The sequence below is a fragment of the Monodon monoceros genome, unplaced genomic scaffold (assembly GCF_005190385.1).
Source record: "Monodon monoceros isolate NGI ecotype Baffin Bay Population unplaced genomic scaffold, NGI_Narwhal_1 Super_Scaffold_12, whole genome shotgun sequence".
NCBI classification, from domain to species: Eukaryota; Metazoa; Chordata; class Mammalia; order Artiodactyla; family Monodontidae; genus Monodon; species Monodon monoceros.
In genome coordinates this window covers 22,980,141-22,998,885 of record NW_021703768.1, presented here as the reverse complement: position 1 = coordinate 22,998,885, position 18,745 = coordinate 22,980,141, and the positions used below count along the sequence as shown (strand labels likewise).

The window sequence follows — 18,745 nt, the reverse complement described above, 5'->3', positions numbered from 1 at the left end:
TGTGTGTGTGTGTGTGTGTGTGTGTGTGTGTGTGTGTGTGTGTGTGTTGCCCATATTAAAGAATCAAAGGAAACCTGAGTAGAATAACAGTGTCCACTTCAAACTTCTCTATGAGCCATCATCATCTCTTTCTGCCCTACAGTGATGACTTTAACTGTCTCCCCCTTAACCAAAGCCTTTCCTATCCTCTAACCTATTTTCTGATCTGTAGCCAGATTGATCTTTTCTAAACATGGCATGTTAAAGTCTTCCAACTGCTTGCACTGGAAATGAAAACAAATTTCTTACTATAGCTTATAGTGGCCTATGGGATCCTGGTCTCTGCCTAAGTCTCTGGCTCCATCTAATATACAGCTAAACTTTTCGCTTAAAGGCTTACATTCTACCCAAAGTGGACATCATAGAACAGGCCACAGGAAATGAAGAATGCTCTTCAATTTCTCTTGCAAGTGTCATCAGCAAGGATGATGGCCAAAGGAAATTTCCCAGTGGGAAGAAACCAGGTTACCCAGTGTAGTCAACTAAGGAATTTGTTGTATTTCATTAAAGTGAATTAACAGTTATTCTTGAGATTCTCTGGCTGCTCATTTTCTACTGCACCATCCCTGATCAATAAAATGCAGGCATATTCTAATCTACTGGGCATTAGATATTACTTTTCCATTACACTTTTTGTAAGCATTATTTGACATTGTAGTGTTCTGACATTTATTTCAGAGTTTTACAGGTTGTGGTTAAATTTACCAGTTTCCAGTAGTTTACAGGATTGGTAATAGCCACATAAAATTGACGGAAATAATCAATAAACAATCTAAAATAAGGATGTTGATGGAAAAATCAATAAACAATCTATAATAAGAATAAAAAGAGTTTTATTTGGGCCAAGCTGAGGACTTTAGCCCGAAAGACATAGATTCAAGAACTTGATTTGTGTTCTGCCAGACTATGAAATGAAGGAGGCTTACCAGGGCAAAAACCTTTATACATTAAAAAATTACATAAGCTGTTTGTCAAGAATTAGGATTGGAGCTAGCAAGAACAACAATCCTTGTTAATCAAGGATTGGTTGGGGTCCAAAATGGTTGCATAATTTCAAGGGGAGACCTTGAGATCATAATGTTGCAGCTGCTAGGAGATGTTGTTTAGAGAATGCGGGTGGTGTCCTTGAGTCTGATACAATTTAGGAAATTCAAGTTCTCAGTGATGCAGGAAAGTGTCTAAAACCATGTCCTCAATGGCCACGCATCTCCAGTTTGGATGACTGAACCACATTTACTCCATTTTGGTTTTTAAATGCACTCTTTTCTTAAATGGTTAAAGCAGATGTACAATGCATGTTCAATACGCCATGGATACACTCTTTTAATTAGCATAAAGTTCAAGTTAAACAATGTATAAGCCAGAATGACTTCCTCATACCTCAATATGTGAAAATTTCTCCCATCAAGAATAATTATTGCCCAAGATTTCAGAGTAAAAGACAATAACGTGACTTTGATTTCTCTCATTCTGAATGAGAGATTTGTGGCCACATATGTGTATTTTGTTAAGTAAGAACATTTTTTTAAATAATAGGTATGGAAACTAGGGTACATATAGCTGGACAAGCTAATAGCTCTGTACCAATAGCAAGCATCTATTCTTTACTGTTATGTTGGTGATAGATTAGTACATATATATGACTATATTGGAAGCAAACATGGCTGATAATGGCGATGATGATGTTGCTAATGAAAACACTAACATGTTGAGAATTTGTATGCTAGCACTATGCTAACGTACTATAATCTACATGTATTATCTTATGTAAAAAATATTGTTTAAAGCTGTGGATCTAAAAACTAGCTCCAACACTTACTATCTGTATGATCTTTGTCAAATTACTTAAATTCCTCACACCTCAGTTTTCTCACAGGTATATGCTGCTGTAAAAATTAAATAAATCTTTGTATTACAAATAACTATGACTTTGTGATAAAAGTTCAAGTAAAATTAATAACAATACCTTGTGAATCAGGTATTGATTATTCTCTTTTTATACAAGAAGTAGTTGAAACATAGTGATGTGGGTAAATATCCAAAAGTCTCAGATAATAAGGGATAAAGCCAAGCTAGATGCTTATGTTTGACCTTTATGACTTGATAACTGCAACTGAATCCACAGATATATGGTCCAGCACTGGACATCTGGCCTAAGCCATGTAAATTAGAGTCCATTTCCAGAATTTTTTAAACTCAAGACAGAAAAGACTATCAGTTGCTTTCTGGATTGGATGATGTTAAATCTGAACTTCATGTATTTGTATATTTCATCAGGTTGAGAAGGCTTAGGTCAAAGACAGAGAGAAAAGAGACAGAGAGAGAGCTCAAGTACTCAAGCCCCTAATTCTAGTTTTCATAAGCAGGAAATGCCCAGTTGCTTCTATACTCCTTTCATTCTTTCCTTTCCACAACTTGATATTATAATCCAATGAATTCTTTTTTTTTTTGCCTACACTAGTTAGAGATGGGTTTTTATTGCTTATCAAGTCATTAACATCAGCAGCAATATCTCACATCTTCTAGATTAAATCCCTTACTAATTAAACAAATTTACTAATAAATAAAATTTAATTTGAAATACCCAATGAATTATTTTTACTTCAAGAAGAATCAACTTACTATCTCAATAGAAAAACATTGTTTATTTCAAAATTCTGGATCAATTATCCCATAGGTAAGACCTCATATCTAATTTTGCAGTACCAATTTTGTGTGCTCTGTTTTTTTTTATTATTTTAGGAAATATATGTGATGTTGTTTTTAATTATCAGGTAAAATGTTCCTGAACATGAGGAGAGCATGTTCTCCTCAGTCTCAAATAAATTTGAGTGACTTACTCAACTGATTTTTGGGAAAAAATGTTATTGATTGTAAAGGATCAACATGGTACAGTGCTAGGTAATGCTAGACACAATCCAAAGTATATTTGGTATCATTTAATTTGCCTTGAGGCAACAATCTCAACTTATTAGAGAAGAATAAGGAGGAGGAGAAGAAGAGGAAGAGGTGGAGAACAGCTTGCAAAAGTTGGTAGATTGTGAACAGAAAACAGTGTTCTTATTCATATATATGTATATATTAATAAATATTCTACTTTTATTAGTCTTGAGGACTTTAGGAACACTTGATATGATCTTTGGTGTATTTTGGAGCTTATCTTTTCAAAATAATGAATATTTAAATTACTAATATATTCACATTTACATGCTGTAATACAGTGGTAATAAAGTCAGCTGTTAAATTCCTATTTAATTTATTTGTATTATATATGTCTCCCTACTTATCTGTATGATATATGAGTTTTTAATGACAGTTCACTGATGTAACATGGAAAAATAATGTATTAATGATATATTATTTATAACATTTAAATAACATTCAGAAAAGTTTTATAGTTTACAAGTTATGTGAAAATGAAACACAACCTAATAAACCATTTTTCTCACGCTACTTTTCAGGGGAAACAGACAGTACACTGAATTTGATTTCCTGCTGAAGCCACAGATAATGAGGACTTACCATTGCCTACCACTATTCATCTGGACCTATATGTTTCATACAATTGATGCTATCCCATTTCAAGAAAAAGCTAACAGTGATTTACGAAGTGAAAGGATAGTGGGTCTGACACAAGATGGTAAAACGCTACATCGCACCAAGCGTGGCTGGATGTGGAATCAATTCTTCCTGTTGGAAGAGTACACAGGTACAGACACACAATATGTAGGCAAGGTAAGAATTTTTATATAAGTCTAGAAGGTGAAAGTGATAGTTATTTTTTACAGCAGCTTTCCACATCACTAATGATTATTTTAAAATATTTGACAAATGGCGATGTGCAGAAGGCATCATGTAAATTCTTTCGGTAGGATAGTGTGGGGAATGTGATTTATTCAGGTAGTTAGTTTAGGTCAGTAACCATAGTAAGCCTCAAAATAAAAAAACTAATTTGTGGACTTAATTCCTTATTAATCAGCTAGATATGATTTAATATTTTGCGTGTGCACCTAAATGATTAAAAAAAACTTTCTTTTAAATTTAAAGTTATGGGTAAATAATAACTGTGTTACATGAAGCAAAGCAAAATGCAATTGCAATATACCAAAAGTTACCAAAACGTATTGGTCTCTGCTGATGAATAATTTATCAAAAAAGTTAAATTAAAATGTCATTAAGATTTCTTAACTCCAAATTTCTGATATTTTCTAGGATTGTGGAGGGAGCTGGGTCTGTAGGTAGGAAGTGCTAGTAAAAAAATTAAAAATTGCACGTGGATAAATCCAAGGTGGTGGGATTACATATGGCCAGAGAAAAGAAACACAAATATACATGCGCACACACACGCACACATCTACACAAATGTTAGTCTAATGGGATGAAGTCAGACCACTACTATGAAACACCCAAACATGCTGAGATGTTTTTACACACAGCATGGGATGTGAATCTGTGTTAAACTCTCTTGTACAAATTCACTGTGGGTGGAGCACAAATCTGGGATGATCAATTTGCTTTCAGTGTCAGGGTGTACCAAAGGACCAAGAGGATGAATTATCAGGATTTTTTATAAGGAAATACTGTAGAATATTTTATGTCATTTCAGATGTTTGCAATATAAGAGAGAAAAGTCAGAAGTGTTGAAATTAAGAGCAATTTTTGTTTTCACAATAATGCAAACTGAAGTTTACTAATTCTGTTTTCTATAATAAGGGACACCTTTGGTTCTTACTCAGGAAGATTACAAAGTAATAACAATTGCCATGTAGTTTCACAGTAATTTGAACAGACACATGTGACTGAATTACTTGGGCAGAATAGTAATACTGCTCAAGAGAAGAATTAAATTTAATAAGAAGCATAGCAAAGTCTCCTACTATTCTGTTAGAGAAACTTCATATGCAATTGATTTTTTACACATTAGATCTAGATCTTGAAAAATCCATAGCTATCATGGATTAATAATCGATTGCTCACATGTCTATAATTATTGAGAACTGAGCAGATTTAAGTATTTTAATATCTGGTTGTTAAAACATATTTATTACATGAAGAGATAAATTTTCAGAGATAGTATTTATTAATTCTAAAGGAAACAGTATTCATACAATAATTCTGAAATATCAACTTAACTGACCAATACATTTTAGTTAAAAGATATGTATTTTTTAAAAATTATTTGGCCACTTCACGCGTCACGTGGGATCTTAGTTCCCTGACTAGGGATCAAACCCGCACCCCCTGCTTTGGAAGCACAGAATCTTAACCACTGGACCACGAGGGAAGTCCCAGAGGTATGTATTTGTACTTGATTTGCTAAGTGCAATTGTCGAACTGCCTATAAATAGTCACCATCTAAATTCAATAAGGTATCTTTTTTACAGAATTAGCTCTCATTTTTTCATAGTTTTAATTCCAAAACGTTTACTATTCCATAGCTGAAATTATCCAAAGTATAATCATAGAATTCTGAACTGGAAGAGAATTCTAACATTCATGAAACTCTTGGTTACAACTGGATAGTACTGGTGTAGGTGTTAACTAAAATGATGAGAAACAGAAACACCAGTTGCCAAATCGTTAGGAATCTGGTTTATATTTGATTATCAAATGGTGGGATGACTCTCTCTCTTGAACTTTCATATGTTGATGTGTGCACTAAATATGGATATTTTCCCCAAGCATATATAAAATGATGTTCTTGGATAAGCGATTTTCTCTTAGGCTTTTAGAGTATGGCAGTATGATTTGTACAGAGATAGAAATAAAGTCTGAAATTTCCTGAAGGATATTTAATAAGTTTTTATAGCACATTATAGTGTTTTTCAGAATCTAAATAAATGATCTTTATAAAGGTTTTAGAATGTCATTACTTATGGTGCAGTACATGTACCAGCTGCTTCTGATTTATGGGCACACTGTACCCCAAAACGCTCTTTACAGTTTCATTGTTTAAAACTAAGAACATGTGAGAAAAATATTAAGCATTAAGGCTAGGTGCTCAGGACAGTCTACAAAAGCTTATTTCATACTGAATTCTACAAAATCTACTTTTACAATAGAGTGCTATCATTTCATTCTTACTGCCAATCCCCTCACTGCCAGTACTGTAATACCACATCTCTGCACCATTGCATCAGCACACTAAATATAGTCTTTTCACTTGACTTTATTTAATTTTTAATTCTCAAAAATATATTATACACTGTTTCTTGAATGATATCAATCTCTTGGACAAAATGTATATAGAAAAATAACCTAAATTTACTTAGGTAGATTTCAGCGTTCAGTATCATTGTGTATTCCTGCCTATGTTCTATATTCCCATAATTAAGTAGCCTTGGCTCCTAAACAGTGAAAGCTTTCCTTTTCCAAATAACTTGACCTCTATCTGATCATGTTCACAGGCACTTTTCCACAGAGTATCTAACATCCTTTTCCATAATCTCATCTCTTCTCTGCTTTAAGTCCTACATCAAGTATATCCTCCTACATTAAGCCCATCTTCATTCTCCCCAGCTAGAATTTCCTGTCAAAGTTATGAAATCATCTATCAAAACCTTATCTATGGCACAATTTTAATTATCTTGGTCTAGTAATTTATCTCCTAGAATCTGTGACATTTGGGATTTGAATCAGTGTTAGATTTAAGGTTTTTTTCTTATTTTCTCAAAATATTTGACATATTTACTCAAAATTAATATTCAGTTGATATCTCAATAGATCTTTACTGAGTATTTATTAATCTGGGTCCTGAGAGATCGACACTATAAAGCACAGAAAGAGCAAAATTAAAAGAAATATATTTCCTGTTCCTGACACGTTACACCAAAGTTGATTCCCTTTCTATATTTCTGTTATACTTGAGGGCCCTAATTGTAACCAAGCCCCTCCCATTTTGCTCTAGGACCTCAAAACAGCACATACAGTTTAGAATCATTTCACTCCAAAATAACTACCACAAGTATTTAGAATTAAAAGTTAAATAAGTTCTGATGGAATTAGGAATTATAACTACTTCTAGGAAAATTTTCATTTAAAATATATTAGTGAGCATATTTTTTCTGGAATATAAGTAAAAAAACATTCAAAAAATATTAGAATGTGGTAGAAAATGTTTATTAGTATGATTCCCAATTATATGCGTGACTCTTCCTGATATCTTCTACCGATTTCGCTGCTTTTGAACTGTTTCTAATACTCCAACATTCTCTTCCTCTACTTCCAAACTTTCAGAAAATCAAATGCATCCTTACATACTCATCAGTGTTAAAAAAAGAAGAAAACAAAAGAAAAAAGAAAGAAATAGAAGTAGTAGGTTCTTCAGGAGGGTACAGGGAGAGCGATAGGGGAAAGTATTTAAGCACAAGCATCATTATTATTATTAGTAGTAATTATCATTATTATCATTATAAAAGGAATTTGTGCTACCTACAAAAAAACAGGTCTAAAAAATTAAAAATTAAATAAAAAAATCAAAGATAACTATAAGCATACCACCAAGACAAGGTAAATTGTTTACATATTTCTACTTATTTACTAGTTGTATTTTCTTAACATTCTTGATTTTCTATTGTTTATGAATATTTTATTTTGCCTTTCTCATTCGATGTTGTGTTTTTGGATATTGTTAAAATGTCAATATTAGCCATGTCATATTATGTCGTATACATAATCATGATCATTTAAAAAATTTCCAAATGTTCTATTTAGACTGTCTGGTTTTATACATGCGTGTGCGCACGCACACACACATACACACACACTCACATCTCTCTGTGATAAAAATTTTGTACCTGATAATTTTTAGTGTGTTTTAAACTATCTTTAGGATGAATTGGGAGATTGGGGTTGACATATATACACTAATATGTATAAAATGGATAACTAATAAGAACCTGCTGTATAAAAAAATAAAATAGAATTCAAAAATTCAAAAAAAATTATCTTTATTTAGGATAAATTATTGAAAGTGAATTTCGCAGAATCAAAGATATCAATGAGTTTAAAGTTCTGGATGTATATTAGTCAACTGCATTTCAGAAAATTTATACGACTTCTCTTTCAACAACATAGGATATTTGTATGTTGGATATTTATTTGTAAATTTATCACTGTATTTTAATATGGATGTTAACCCTGTGCATTACTGTTCAATTAGCTTGAAAAACTGAACACCTACAATGTGGGACACTATGCTGAGTCCTAAAAATAGGAGTCAATAAGATGAACTGGTCCTTATATTCGAAAGAGATAGAAATAGCTTATTGTAGATAGGAAATTCTCTATCTATAATAAGCAAAATGCTATTATTGCTGGCCTGCTAGGAGAAAGACCCAATAGAAGTCTCAATTTAGGGGAAAGATGACACATTGTTTTTCTTATCTAATGGACTGAATTCCTAATACCTAAACTTTCACCTAAACTGGAATCATTCTTTAAATTAATAATGTTTGTTTACTCATTAATTTAGGAACTGCCATATTTCCCTGTTCCAGTGAACACAGACATTTTTACCAGATAATCACAAATATTCAAACTTTCCTCGTGCAAACATTTTGTAATTTGTCCACAATAAATCCTAATAACTCACGTTAAGGGTCTTATAGCTATGATGGTGGTGTTCATGGGAAAGGTGTTAGAAAGTTATTCTAAAAATTGTCTAGCCTTCTTTACACTGATTTAAATCATAAAGTAATTGTGGTCATTCTAGATATGCTATTAAATTTATAATTAGTGGAATTTCCTCAGTAAATATTCTGTTTCTCAGCCAGAATTTCCTAGTGATGTGATTGCTATAAATCATCATAGTTAGAACTATAAACTAAAAATTAGAGGCAAAAACAAGGGTTCAAGGTTAATGAATAAGTAACTTGGCAAATCTAAGGGGAAAGAGGCCTTCTTCTCCTACAGTGGGAAGTGATATGTTTGTTATTTTGTGAAGTTTCAACTCCCTCAGTACTTTCTAACAACAAAAGTTTTTTTTTAAATTAAAATTACATTCTCCCCCAGTGTATATTCTATTTTTCCTCTATGAATACAATCAAGATTTGTTGCTATTGTGTGTTATTGGTTTTAGAAAAAAACTTCATTTTAAAAACTATTTTGGTAAATGTGTCGTAATACTTGAAAAAAATGTGCATTGCTTAGTTACATAGTATTCTGCAATCTTAGGTAAAGATGATGACGGTATTTTTCAGTTCTCTGTCATTACAATTTGTGTATCTCCTTTGTCCAATTTTTACTGTTAGAAGAATATTAAACAGTTCCATTTAAAAAGTTCTCTTCTTACGTTTGTCGATTTTTTCATTTATTTCTATGCAAGTATTAGGTGCATGGCCAATTATCTTTTATGTTTCTGATTAATTGATGTTTCATTATTATGAAACATCACCTTTATCTTTGATAATTCTGCTTGCTTGAAGTTTACTTTGCCTGATCCAAATTTATCCATGCCAACTCACTTATGTTTGTGTTTTTGTTTATCTTTTTCCATGCCTTTGTTTTCAGTCTTTCTGTGTAATTATAGTAAAAATGCAGCTCTTATAAACAGCTCAGAGTTGGTTTACGCTTTTTTATCCAGTCTGATAATATTTAACATTTAATTGGAATGATAAGTCCATTCATATAAAATGCAATTATTGATATACTTGGATTCGAGTCTGCCATTTTCTTATTTTCTTTTGTCCCATTTATTTTCATACCTTTGTTTCTGCTTTCCTACCATCTTTTTTGTTAATTGCATATTTTTAAATATCTGAATTTATGTCCTTTATAATTCATCCTTAACCTATTATACTGTGAAGTGAATTAATATTATATATTTTATAATTGTTTATAACATGTTTACAATTATTACAGTAATCTTTCAACAATATAATTTCTCTTGCCTGTAGGACTTCATTCTATTTTTGTCATACATTTTCCTTCTGTATATATTATAAAGTGCATCATACATTGCTAATGTTTATTATTTAGGCATTTTATTATTTATTTAAAAGCAAAAAATTAAAAAAAAATTGTTATATTACATGATTACCACTTCCAGTCATGCTTTTCATTCTTTCATGTAGATCTTAATTTCTGTATGCTATCATTTCCCTTCAAACTGAAGACTTCCTTTAGCATCACTTGTAGTGTGAGTTTGCTGGAAGCAAATTTTCTTACCTCTTTTTAATCTGAAAATATCACTATTTGACTTTTAATTTTGAAAAATACTTTAATTGGTTATAGAAATACATACTGATTTGACAGTTTTTATTTATTTTTTCCTTTCAGCACTTTAAATTTTTGTTACATTGCATTGTGGATTCTATTACTTTTAATAAGTCAGTCATTATTCTTACCATTGTTGCTCTGTATATAATTAGTATTTGTCTCTGGTTGCTTTTAAAGTTCTCAATAGTTTGTCTTAGCAAGTATCTTACTTTGATACCAAATGTGTTTTATTAATCCTGCTTGGTATTCACTGGCCTTCTTAGACCAGCAGATCTTTTTGCACCAAATTTTAAAATGTACGATCATTTTATTTTTGTGGCCAGTTCTACAAAATTAATAAACAGCATGGACATGTAGATTTAAACCACTCAAACACCAGAATGACCAAGAGTAAAATGACAGAAAATCAGGGGGAATGTGATATGAACAAGCTGGAACTCTCATGAATTCAAGTTGAACAATGAATGCTAGAAACATTAGAGGAGACCAAAATGGAGAAATACAATATGCTTAGGGATTAGAAGATTAAAAAATAATCTAAAGATTAAATGCCATCATAATCAATATCCCCATGTATTTCTTTTAACTTTATTTTGAATTAATTTCAAACATTCTGAGGGTCATTCAAATTGTACAAAGAACTATACAGCATTCAGCAAGATTTACCAATTATCAACATCTCGTCCATTTTGTTTTATCACTGTTTTTATTTATACAGATTTTATATTGTGGCTGAACCATTTCAGTTTTGTCAGTACTTCTAGGACTTGTCTCTTTCTGAGCTCTATAGGAGTAGTTGCAAACCCACAATAACTTGGCAAGATTGAACTCTAATTTCTGTTTCCTGCTGATGAAATTCACAACTCCTTAGCCTTCTTGCTGACATTTTCTACTAAGTTTCTTGGCGTTGGATATTGTGCATGTGAAGTTTAGACATCAACTTGGAGATGTTAACAGAGACTTGAGGGTTCCATTCTCTGTAACCCTCTCCTCCCTAAGATTGTGCTCTCCAGTTTCTATCTACCCTGGCAAACCCAAACTCCAATCAGTGTCTCCTCAGCCCAGTAATACTGCTTCTTCCTGCTTGGGCTCTAATTATATGTTCCTAACTGTATCAGGAAAGTACCCTTAGAGGAAAAGTCTGGTAATGATATTAGGCCACAAAAATTTAACTCAAGGTCATAGGCTTTGCAACACCACCTCTTTTGATTGGTGTTTCGTGTCATCAAGCAGTTTTGTCTGTCTGTATATCCTTTATTTGGGTCATGCTTCCATAATTATTCTCAGTGGATATATTTGTCCAGTGAAATTACCTGTGAGGATAAAAACCTAAACGTCAAGACTGCTTTTGAGAAAACACATCATGATGTGACTATGCACATTTCATGAACCAGTAAGGCTTATTACAATATTGTAAGATTTAAAAATGTTTCAAATGTGCTAAGTCAAAATAAGCTCTATTTTTTCCCCAAAGGTATACTTATTATTTCTGTTTCATGGTTTATTATATCAGGTAGGACTTTCAGAGTGTTTTATATCATAAGTGGTAGTGAGAATTAGTTCCTTACTGTGATATGTTACTCTAAACAATACGATCCTTGGTATTTTAAGGTTCTCTGGCATGTTAAGAAACATGATGGCGCACTGTTTTCTTCCTGACAAAGAACTCAGACCTTCAAATGGAAATTTGCAGTGGCCATTTGTAAATGTTTTCTATTCACTTCTTGTCTGGACCAGCAAGCCTATTTTAGAGTCACATTTCTGCTTTTCCATTCCTATCTCAAATGCCCACTGAGAACAATGATAGATGTCCCTTCTTTCCAGGGCAGTTTTGAACACCACCACTCAATCTACCAGTACATCAGTGAGAGCATGAGGGCAGAAGTCAGGTGTCACTAGTTAGCCTGCCTCTTTTGAACTATCTACTCTTCTACTATGTACATAGTAGGGTTATATAAAATAAACATAAAGAGCATTTCATAAAAATACTTCCATTATATCCATCCAGACTGGCTTATTCTTTGAAAATATAGATTATTCCCCCTAGTCCAGTGTCTGGCATTTATTAGCACTCAATTCAATGTTGAAAGTAATCTAGGTTTTTGAACACAAGAGTGTGATGTTATCATCACTATTATAATCAGTGCACTGATTAAGCACAAGATAGAACTGAAAATGAACAGGCGGATGTCTTCCAAACTCATTGAACTGCTTTAATGGAGTTTTGCAAAAGGAAAGAAATATCACATATCGTGATGTTTTACGTATTAATTTTCATAAGTACAAAATTCATTATTTTGCTCATTAAAGATGGCCTTTCTTTAACATCAAGACGATTTTAACAAAATGGAGCAGAAGAGGGAAAAATTGTCTTAAAATATATTATGCAAAATAGGTTGGTAATATTGAGCCACATTAAATATTATAAGCAATACATGTTACTTTGTTAATTTGTAATGAGATTTAAAAAGTAAAGATGCATTATAAACACTGTTTTAACCTTAAATTCATTCATGATATTAAAGCAGAGAATGAAATCACAGTACAAAAATGAAAGTCCATACAAAGAAATATTTATTGACACGTTTCTGAAGATATATTACGCTAGAGAGACACACACTCAAATCAGTGAAACTTCTTGCTGTTGGTTTTGTTGTTAGAATTACTTGAAAAGCCTTGGTCATGGAAGGAGTTGAAATTGGATATTGTTTTACAGTTATATGTTTGTGATAAATTTAAACTCAGTCTCAAATGTATATCAATAGTTAATATGATTTGCACTGCTAATCTTCAAGGAAACTTTGAAGTAAAGAATACAAACAAAAATAGAGGCTATAAAGGTGACTGCAAGCTAAAGTACAAAAGCAAGTGATATAATTATGTAATCAGATATCTAGCAGGACTTTCCACAGGCTACACTGAACTTAGTAACTTAGGTTTTCCAATTTCTTAGGCCATTAACTGAAGTCATAGTATAGAACTAATACGGAAAGCACATCGAGTAATTAATTTTAAAACCCCATCTCATTATTAGGTATCACTTCAATGATAAAAATATAAACTTTTTTTAACTTAAAAAATTTTTTTAACATCTTTATTGTAGTATAATTGCTTTACAATGTTGTGTTAGCTTCCGCTGTATAACAAAGTGAATCAGCTACACGTATACATATATCCCCATATCCCCTCCATCTTGCATCTCCCTCCCACCCTCCCTATCCCACCCCTCTGGGTGGTCACAAAGCAACGAGCTGATCGCCCTGTGCTATGTAGCTGCTTCCCACTAGCTATCTGTTTTACATTTGGTAGTGTATATATGTCAAAGCTACTCTCTCACTTCATCCCAGCTTACCCTTCCCCCTCCCCGTGTCCTCAAGACCATTCTCTACGTCTGTGTCTTTATTCCTGTTCTGCCATTAGGTACATCAGAAACTTTTTTTTTTTTTTAAGATTCCATATATATGTATTAGCATACGGTATTTGTTTTTCCCTTTCTGACTTACTTCACTCTGTATGGCAGACTCTAGGTCCATCCACCAAACTACAAATAACTCAATTTCATTTCTTTTTACGACTGAGTAATATTCCATTGTATATATGTAACACATCTTCTTTATCCATTCATCTGTTGATGGACACATAGGTTGCTTCCATGTCCTGGCTACTGTAAACAGAGCTGCAATGAACATTGTGTGACATGACTCTCTTTGAATTATGGTCTTCTCAGGGTATATGCCCAGGAGTGGGATTGCTGGGTCATATGGTAGTAATATTTTTAGTTTTTTAAGGAGTCTCCATACTGTTCTCCATGGTGGCTGTATCAACTTACATTCCCAAGAGAGTTCTCTTTCCTCCACACCCTCTCCAGCATTTATTGTTTCTAGATTTTTTGATGACGGCCATTCTGACTGGTGTGAGGTGATACCTCATTGTAGTTTTGATTTGCCTTTCTCTAATGATTTGTGATGTTGAGCATCCTTTCATGTGTTTGTTGGCAATCTGTATATCTTCTTTGGAGAAATGTCTATTTAGGTCTTTGACCCATTTTTGGATTGGGTTGTTTGTTTTTTGATATTGAGCTGCATGAGCTGCTTGTATATTTTGGAGATTAACCCTTTGTCAGTTGCTTCATTTGCAAATATTTTCTCCCATTCTGAGGGCTGTCTTTTCATCTTTTTAATGGCTTCCTTTTCTGTGCAAAAGCTTTTAAGTTTCATTAGGTCCCATTTGTTTATTTCTGTTTTTATTTCCATTTCTCTAGGAGGTGGGTCAAAAAGGATCTTACTATGATTTATGACAAAGAGTGTTCTTCCTATGTTTTCCTCTAAGAGTTCTACAGTGTCCGGTCTTACATTTAGGTCTTTAATCCATATTGAGTTTATATTTGTATACAGTGTTAGGGAGTGTTCTAGTTTCATTTTTTACATGTAGCTGTCCAGTTTTCCCAGCACCACTTCCTGAAGAGACTGTATTTTCTCCATTGTATATCCTTGCCTCCTTTGTCATAGATTAGTTGACAACAGGTGCATGGGTTTATCTCTGGACTTCCTATCCTGTTCCATTGATCTATATTTCTGTATTTGTGCCAGCACCATATTGTCTTGATTACTGTAGCTTTGTACTATAGTCTGAAGTCAGGGAGTCTGATTCTTCCAGCTCTGTTTTTTTCCCTCAATTTTGCTTTGGCTATTTGGGGTCTTTTGTGTCTCATACAAATTTTAAGACTTTTTGTCCTACCTCTGTAAAAAATGCTACTGGTAATTTGATAGGGGTTGCATTTAACCTGTAGATTGCTTTGGATAGTATAGTCATTTTGACAGTAATGAATCTTCCAATCCAAAAACATGGTATATCCCTCCATCTGTTGTGTTACCTTTGATTTCTTTCATCAGTGTCTTATAGTTTTCTGAGTACAGGTCTTTTACCTCCTTAGGTAGTTTTATTCCTAGGTATTTTATTCTTTTTGTTCCAGTAGTGAATGGGATTGTTTCCTTAATTTCTCTGATATTTTGTTGTTAGTGTATAGGAATGCAAGAGATTTCTGTGCATTAATTTTGTATCCTGCAACTTTACCAAATTCACTGATTAGCTCTAGCAGTTTTCTGGTGGCATCTTTAGGATTATGTATGTATAGTATCATGTCATCTGCAAACAGTGACAGTTTTACTTCTTTTCCAATTTGTACTCATTTCATTTCTTTTTCTTCTCTGATTGCCGTGGCTAGGATTTCCAAAACTATGTTGAAAAATAGTGGCGAGAGTGGACATCTTTGTCTTATTCCTGATCTTAGAGGAATGCTTTCAGTTTTTCACCATTGAGAATGATGTTTGCTGTGGGTTTGTCCTATATGGCCTTTATTATGTTGAGGTATGGTCCCTCTATGCCCACTTTCTGGGGAGTTTTTATCATAAATGGGTGCTAATTTTTTTCAAAGGCTTTTTCTGCATCTATTAAGATGATCATATGGTTTTTATTCTTCAATTTGTTAATATGGTGTATCACATTGATTGATTTGCATATGTTGAAGAATCCTTGCATCCCTGGGATAAATCCCACTTGATCATGGTGTATGATCCTTTTATGTTGGATTCTGTTTGTTATTTTGTTCAGAATTTTTGCATCTATGTTTTTCAGTGATATTGGTCTGTAATTTTTTTTTGTAATATCTATGTCTGGTTTTGGTATCAGGGTGATGGTGGCCTCGTGGAATGAGTTTGGGAGTTTTCCTTCCCCTGCAATTTTTTGGAAGAGTTTAAGAAGGATGGGTGTTAGCTCTTCTCTAAATGTTTGATAGAATTCACCTGTGAAGCCATCAGGTTCTGGACTTTTGTTTGCTGGAAGATTTTTAATCACAGTTTCAATTTCAGTGCTTGTGATTTGTCTGTTCATATTTTCTTTCTTCCTGGTTCAGTTCTTGGAAAGTTATACCTTTCTAAGAATTTGTCCATTTCTTCCAGGTTGTCCAATTTATTGGCATAGAGTTGCTTGTAGTAGTCTCTTATGATACTTTGTATTTCTGCAGTGTCCATTGTAACTTTTCATTTTTCATTTCTAATTTTATTGATTTGAGTCCTCTTCCTCTTTTTCTTGATGAGTCTGCCTAATTGTTTATCAATCTTTTTTAACTTCTCAAAGAACCAGCTTTTAGTTTTATTGATCTTTGCTATTGTTTGTTTCTATTTCAGTTATTTCTGCTCTGATCTTTATGATTTCTTTCCTTCTGCTAACTTTGGGTTTTGTTTGTTCTTCTTTATCTAGTTCCTTTAGGTGTAAGGTTAGATTGTTTATTTGAGATGTTTCTTGTTTCTTGAGGTAGGCTTGCATTGCTATAAACTTCCCTCTTAGAACTGCTTTTGCTGCATCCCATAGGTTTTGTATCATCATGTTTTCATTGTCATTTGTCTCTAGGTATTTTTTGATTTCCTCTTTGATTTCTTCAGTGATCTCTTGGTTATTTAGTAATGTATTATTTAGCCTCCATGTGTTTGTGTTTTTTACATTTTTTTCCCTGTAATTGATTTCTAATCTCATAGGACTGTGGTCGGAAAAGATGTTTGATATCATTTCAGTTTTCTTAAATTTACAGAGGCTTAATTTGTGACCCAAGATGTGATCTACCCTGGAGAATATTCCATGTGCACTTGTGAACAAAGTGTAATCTGCTGTTTTCAGATGGAATGTCCTATAAATATCAATTCAATCTATCTGGTCTATTGTGTCATTTAAAGCTTGTGTTTCTTTATTAATTTTCTGTCTGGATGATCTGTCCATTGGTGTAAGTGAGGTGTTAAAGTACCCCACTGTTATTGTGTTACTGTTGATTTTCTCTTTTATAGCTGTTAGCATTTGCCTTATGTATTGAGGTGTTCCTATGCTGGGTGCATATATATTTATAATTGTTATATCTTCTTCTTGGATTGATCCCTTGATAATTATGTAGTGTTCTTCCTTGTCCCTTGTAACATTCTTTATTTAAAGTCTGTTTTATCTGATATGAGTATTGCTACTCCAGCTTTCTTTTGATTTCCATTTGCACGGGATATTTTTTTCCATCCCCTCACTTTCAGTCTGTGTGTGTCTCTAGGTCTCAAGTGGGTCTATTGTAGACAGCATATATATGGGTCTTGGTTTTGTATCCATTTAGTGAGCCTGTGTCTTTTGGTTGGAACATTTAATCCATTCACATTTAAGGTAATTATCAATATGTATGTTCCTATTACCATTTTCTTAATCGTTTTGGGTTTGTTTTTGTAGATCTTTTCCTTCTCTTGTGTATCCTACCTAGAAAAGTTGCTTTAGCATTTGTTGTACAGCTCGTTTGTTGGGGCTGAATTCTTTTAGCTTTTGCTTGTCTTTATAGCTTTGATTTCTCCGTCAAATCTGAATGAGATTACAATTCTTTTAAAACTATTAACAGTTGAATATTCACTATTATTCACAGCATAATCACACTATATTGAAAGTGCCCTTTAACCCCCATCTCTTCACAGTTTATTTATCCTCTCCAATCAATTGTCTGACTATTAGATCTTGTTCAATTTAAAAGGTCTACATTTAATATCATTCTTTATGATTCATTTATCCATCTGCCAGTTAGCAGTTGCCGTTTTCTCTGTGATGTTACTGTGTATTTTATAGGGTTTTTAAATGTTCTTATCACACAGTTGTATCTGTGTGTGTGTGTGTATGCAGTTATATGCATGCTGTGAATAAAAACAAAGTCCTTTTCAAATTCAATGCCCCTAGTACAGTGCAGGCATATGCACACACACACATCAGAGCAATAAGAATAGCTTTCTTTGTAAGGAGATTAAACTTTGCAAGCAAATACTCTAAGACAAATACTGTTGTTAAAGTACATTTCAACCATGTAGTTGATTTTAGCAACATATACAAATACTATGATGCATGATAATGATTCACTCTAAACTCCCTTCTTTTTGACTTGCAGGTTTTTATATTTAATGAATTTTGTGCATTGAGATCATAATGGATAATACTATTTAAAGTTGTTCCTACTAAACAGTTATTTCTCTAAAGTTGGAATAAAATAGTGAGAGTGATAATACATTGCCAAAGTTAGCACTCCCCAGAGTATAAAAATTGACTTTTTTAAATGATGTGTTGAAGGCTATAACCTTCATTTCTATTCTATGAGATATAATATGACTGATAAATGAATCCTAATTTTCTCTCATGTCATTTCACTCCTTGTAATATGTGCTTCATCTCGACCATTTTTATGGTGAACAATGCTGGAATCATACAGTACACATTGTCTTTTCTGACTTTTGGTCAAAGCTAGAAATAGAAGCTCCCTTTTTTAGCTTTGCATAAAGCTGAAAAGAAGCAGAGTTGGCATTTATGTTACAAGGAATTTCATAGAATAAAAGGTAGCTGAAATGTGTGAATTGTGATAAGAATGGCCTCTTCTGTGTCAGAAGCCTTTTTCAACTTTTTACTGCTAACATTCTTTTCCTCACTATGG

General features: G+C 33.0%; 1 protein-coding gene across 2 annotated transcripts in view; it reads left to right on the top strand.

The window, feature by feature from the left end:
* Positions 1-18,745, top strand: part of CDH9 (cadherin 9) — a 119,033-nt gene that overhangs the window by 36,925 nt on the left and 63,363 nt on the right. The window contains exon 2 of one of the 2 annotated variants that reach the window (XM_029217255.1): positions 3,501-3,774. In XM_029217255.1, coding sequence (XP_029073088.1) covers positions 3,550-3,774 — 225 coding nt within the window. In that variant the 5' untranslated portion in view covers positions 3,501-3,549. Of the gene's footprint in view, positions 1-3,500; positions 3,775-18,745 lie in introns of those variants that run through there. The other variant, XM_029217256.1, reaches the window with a different exon arrangement.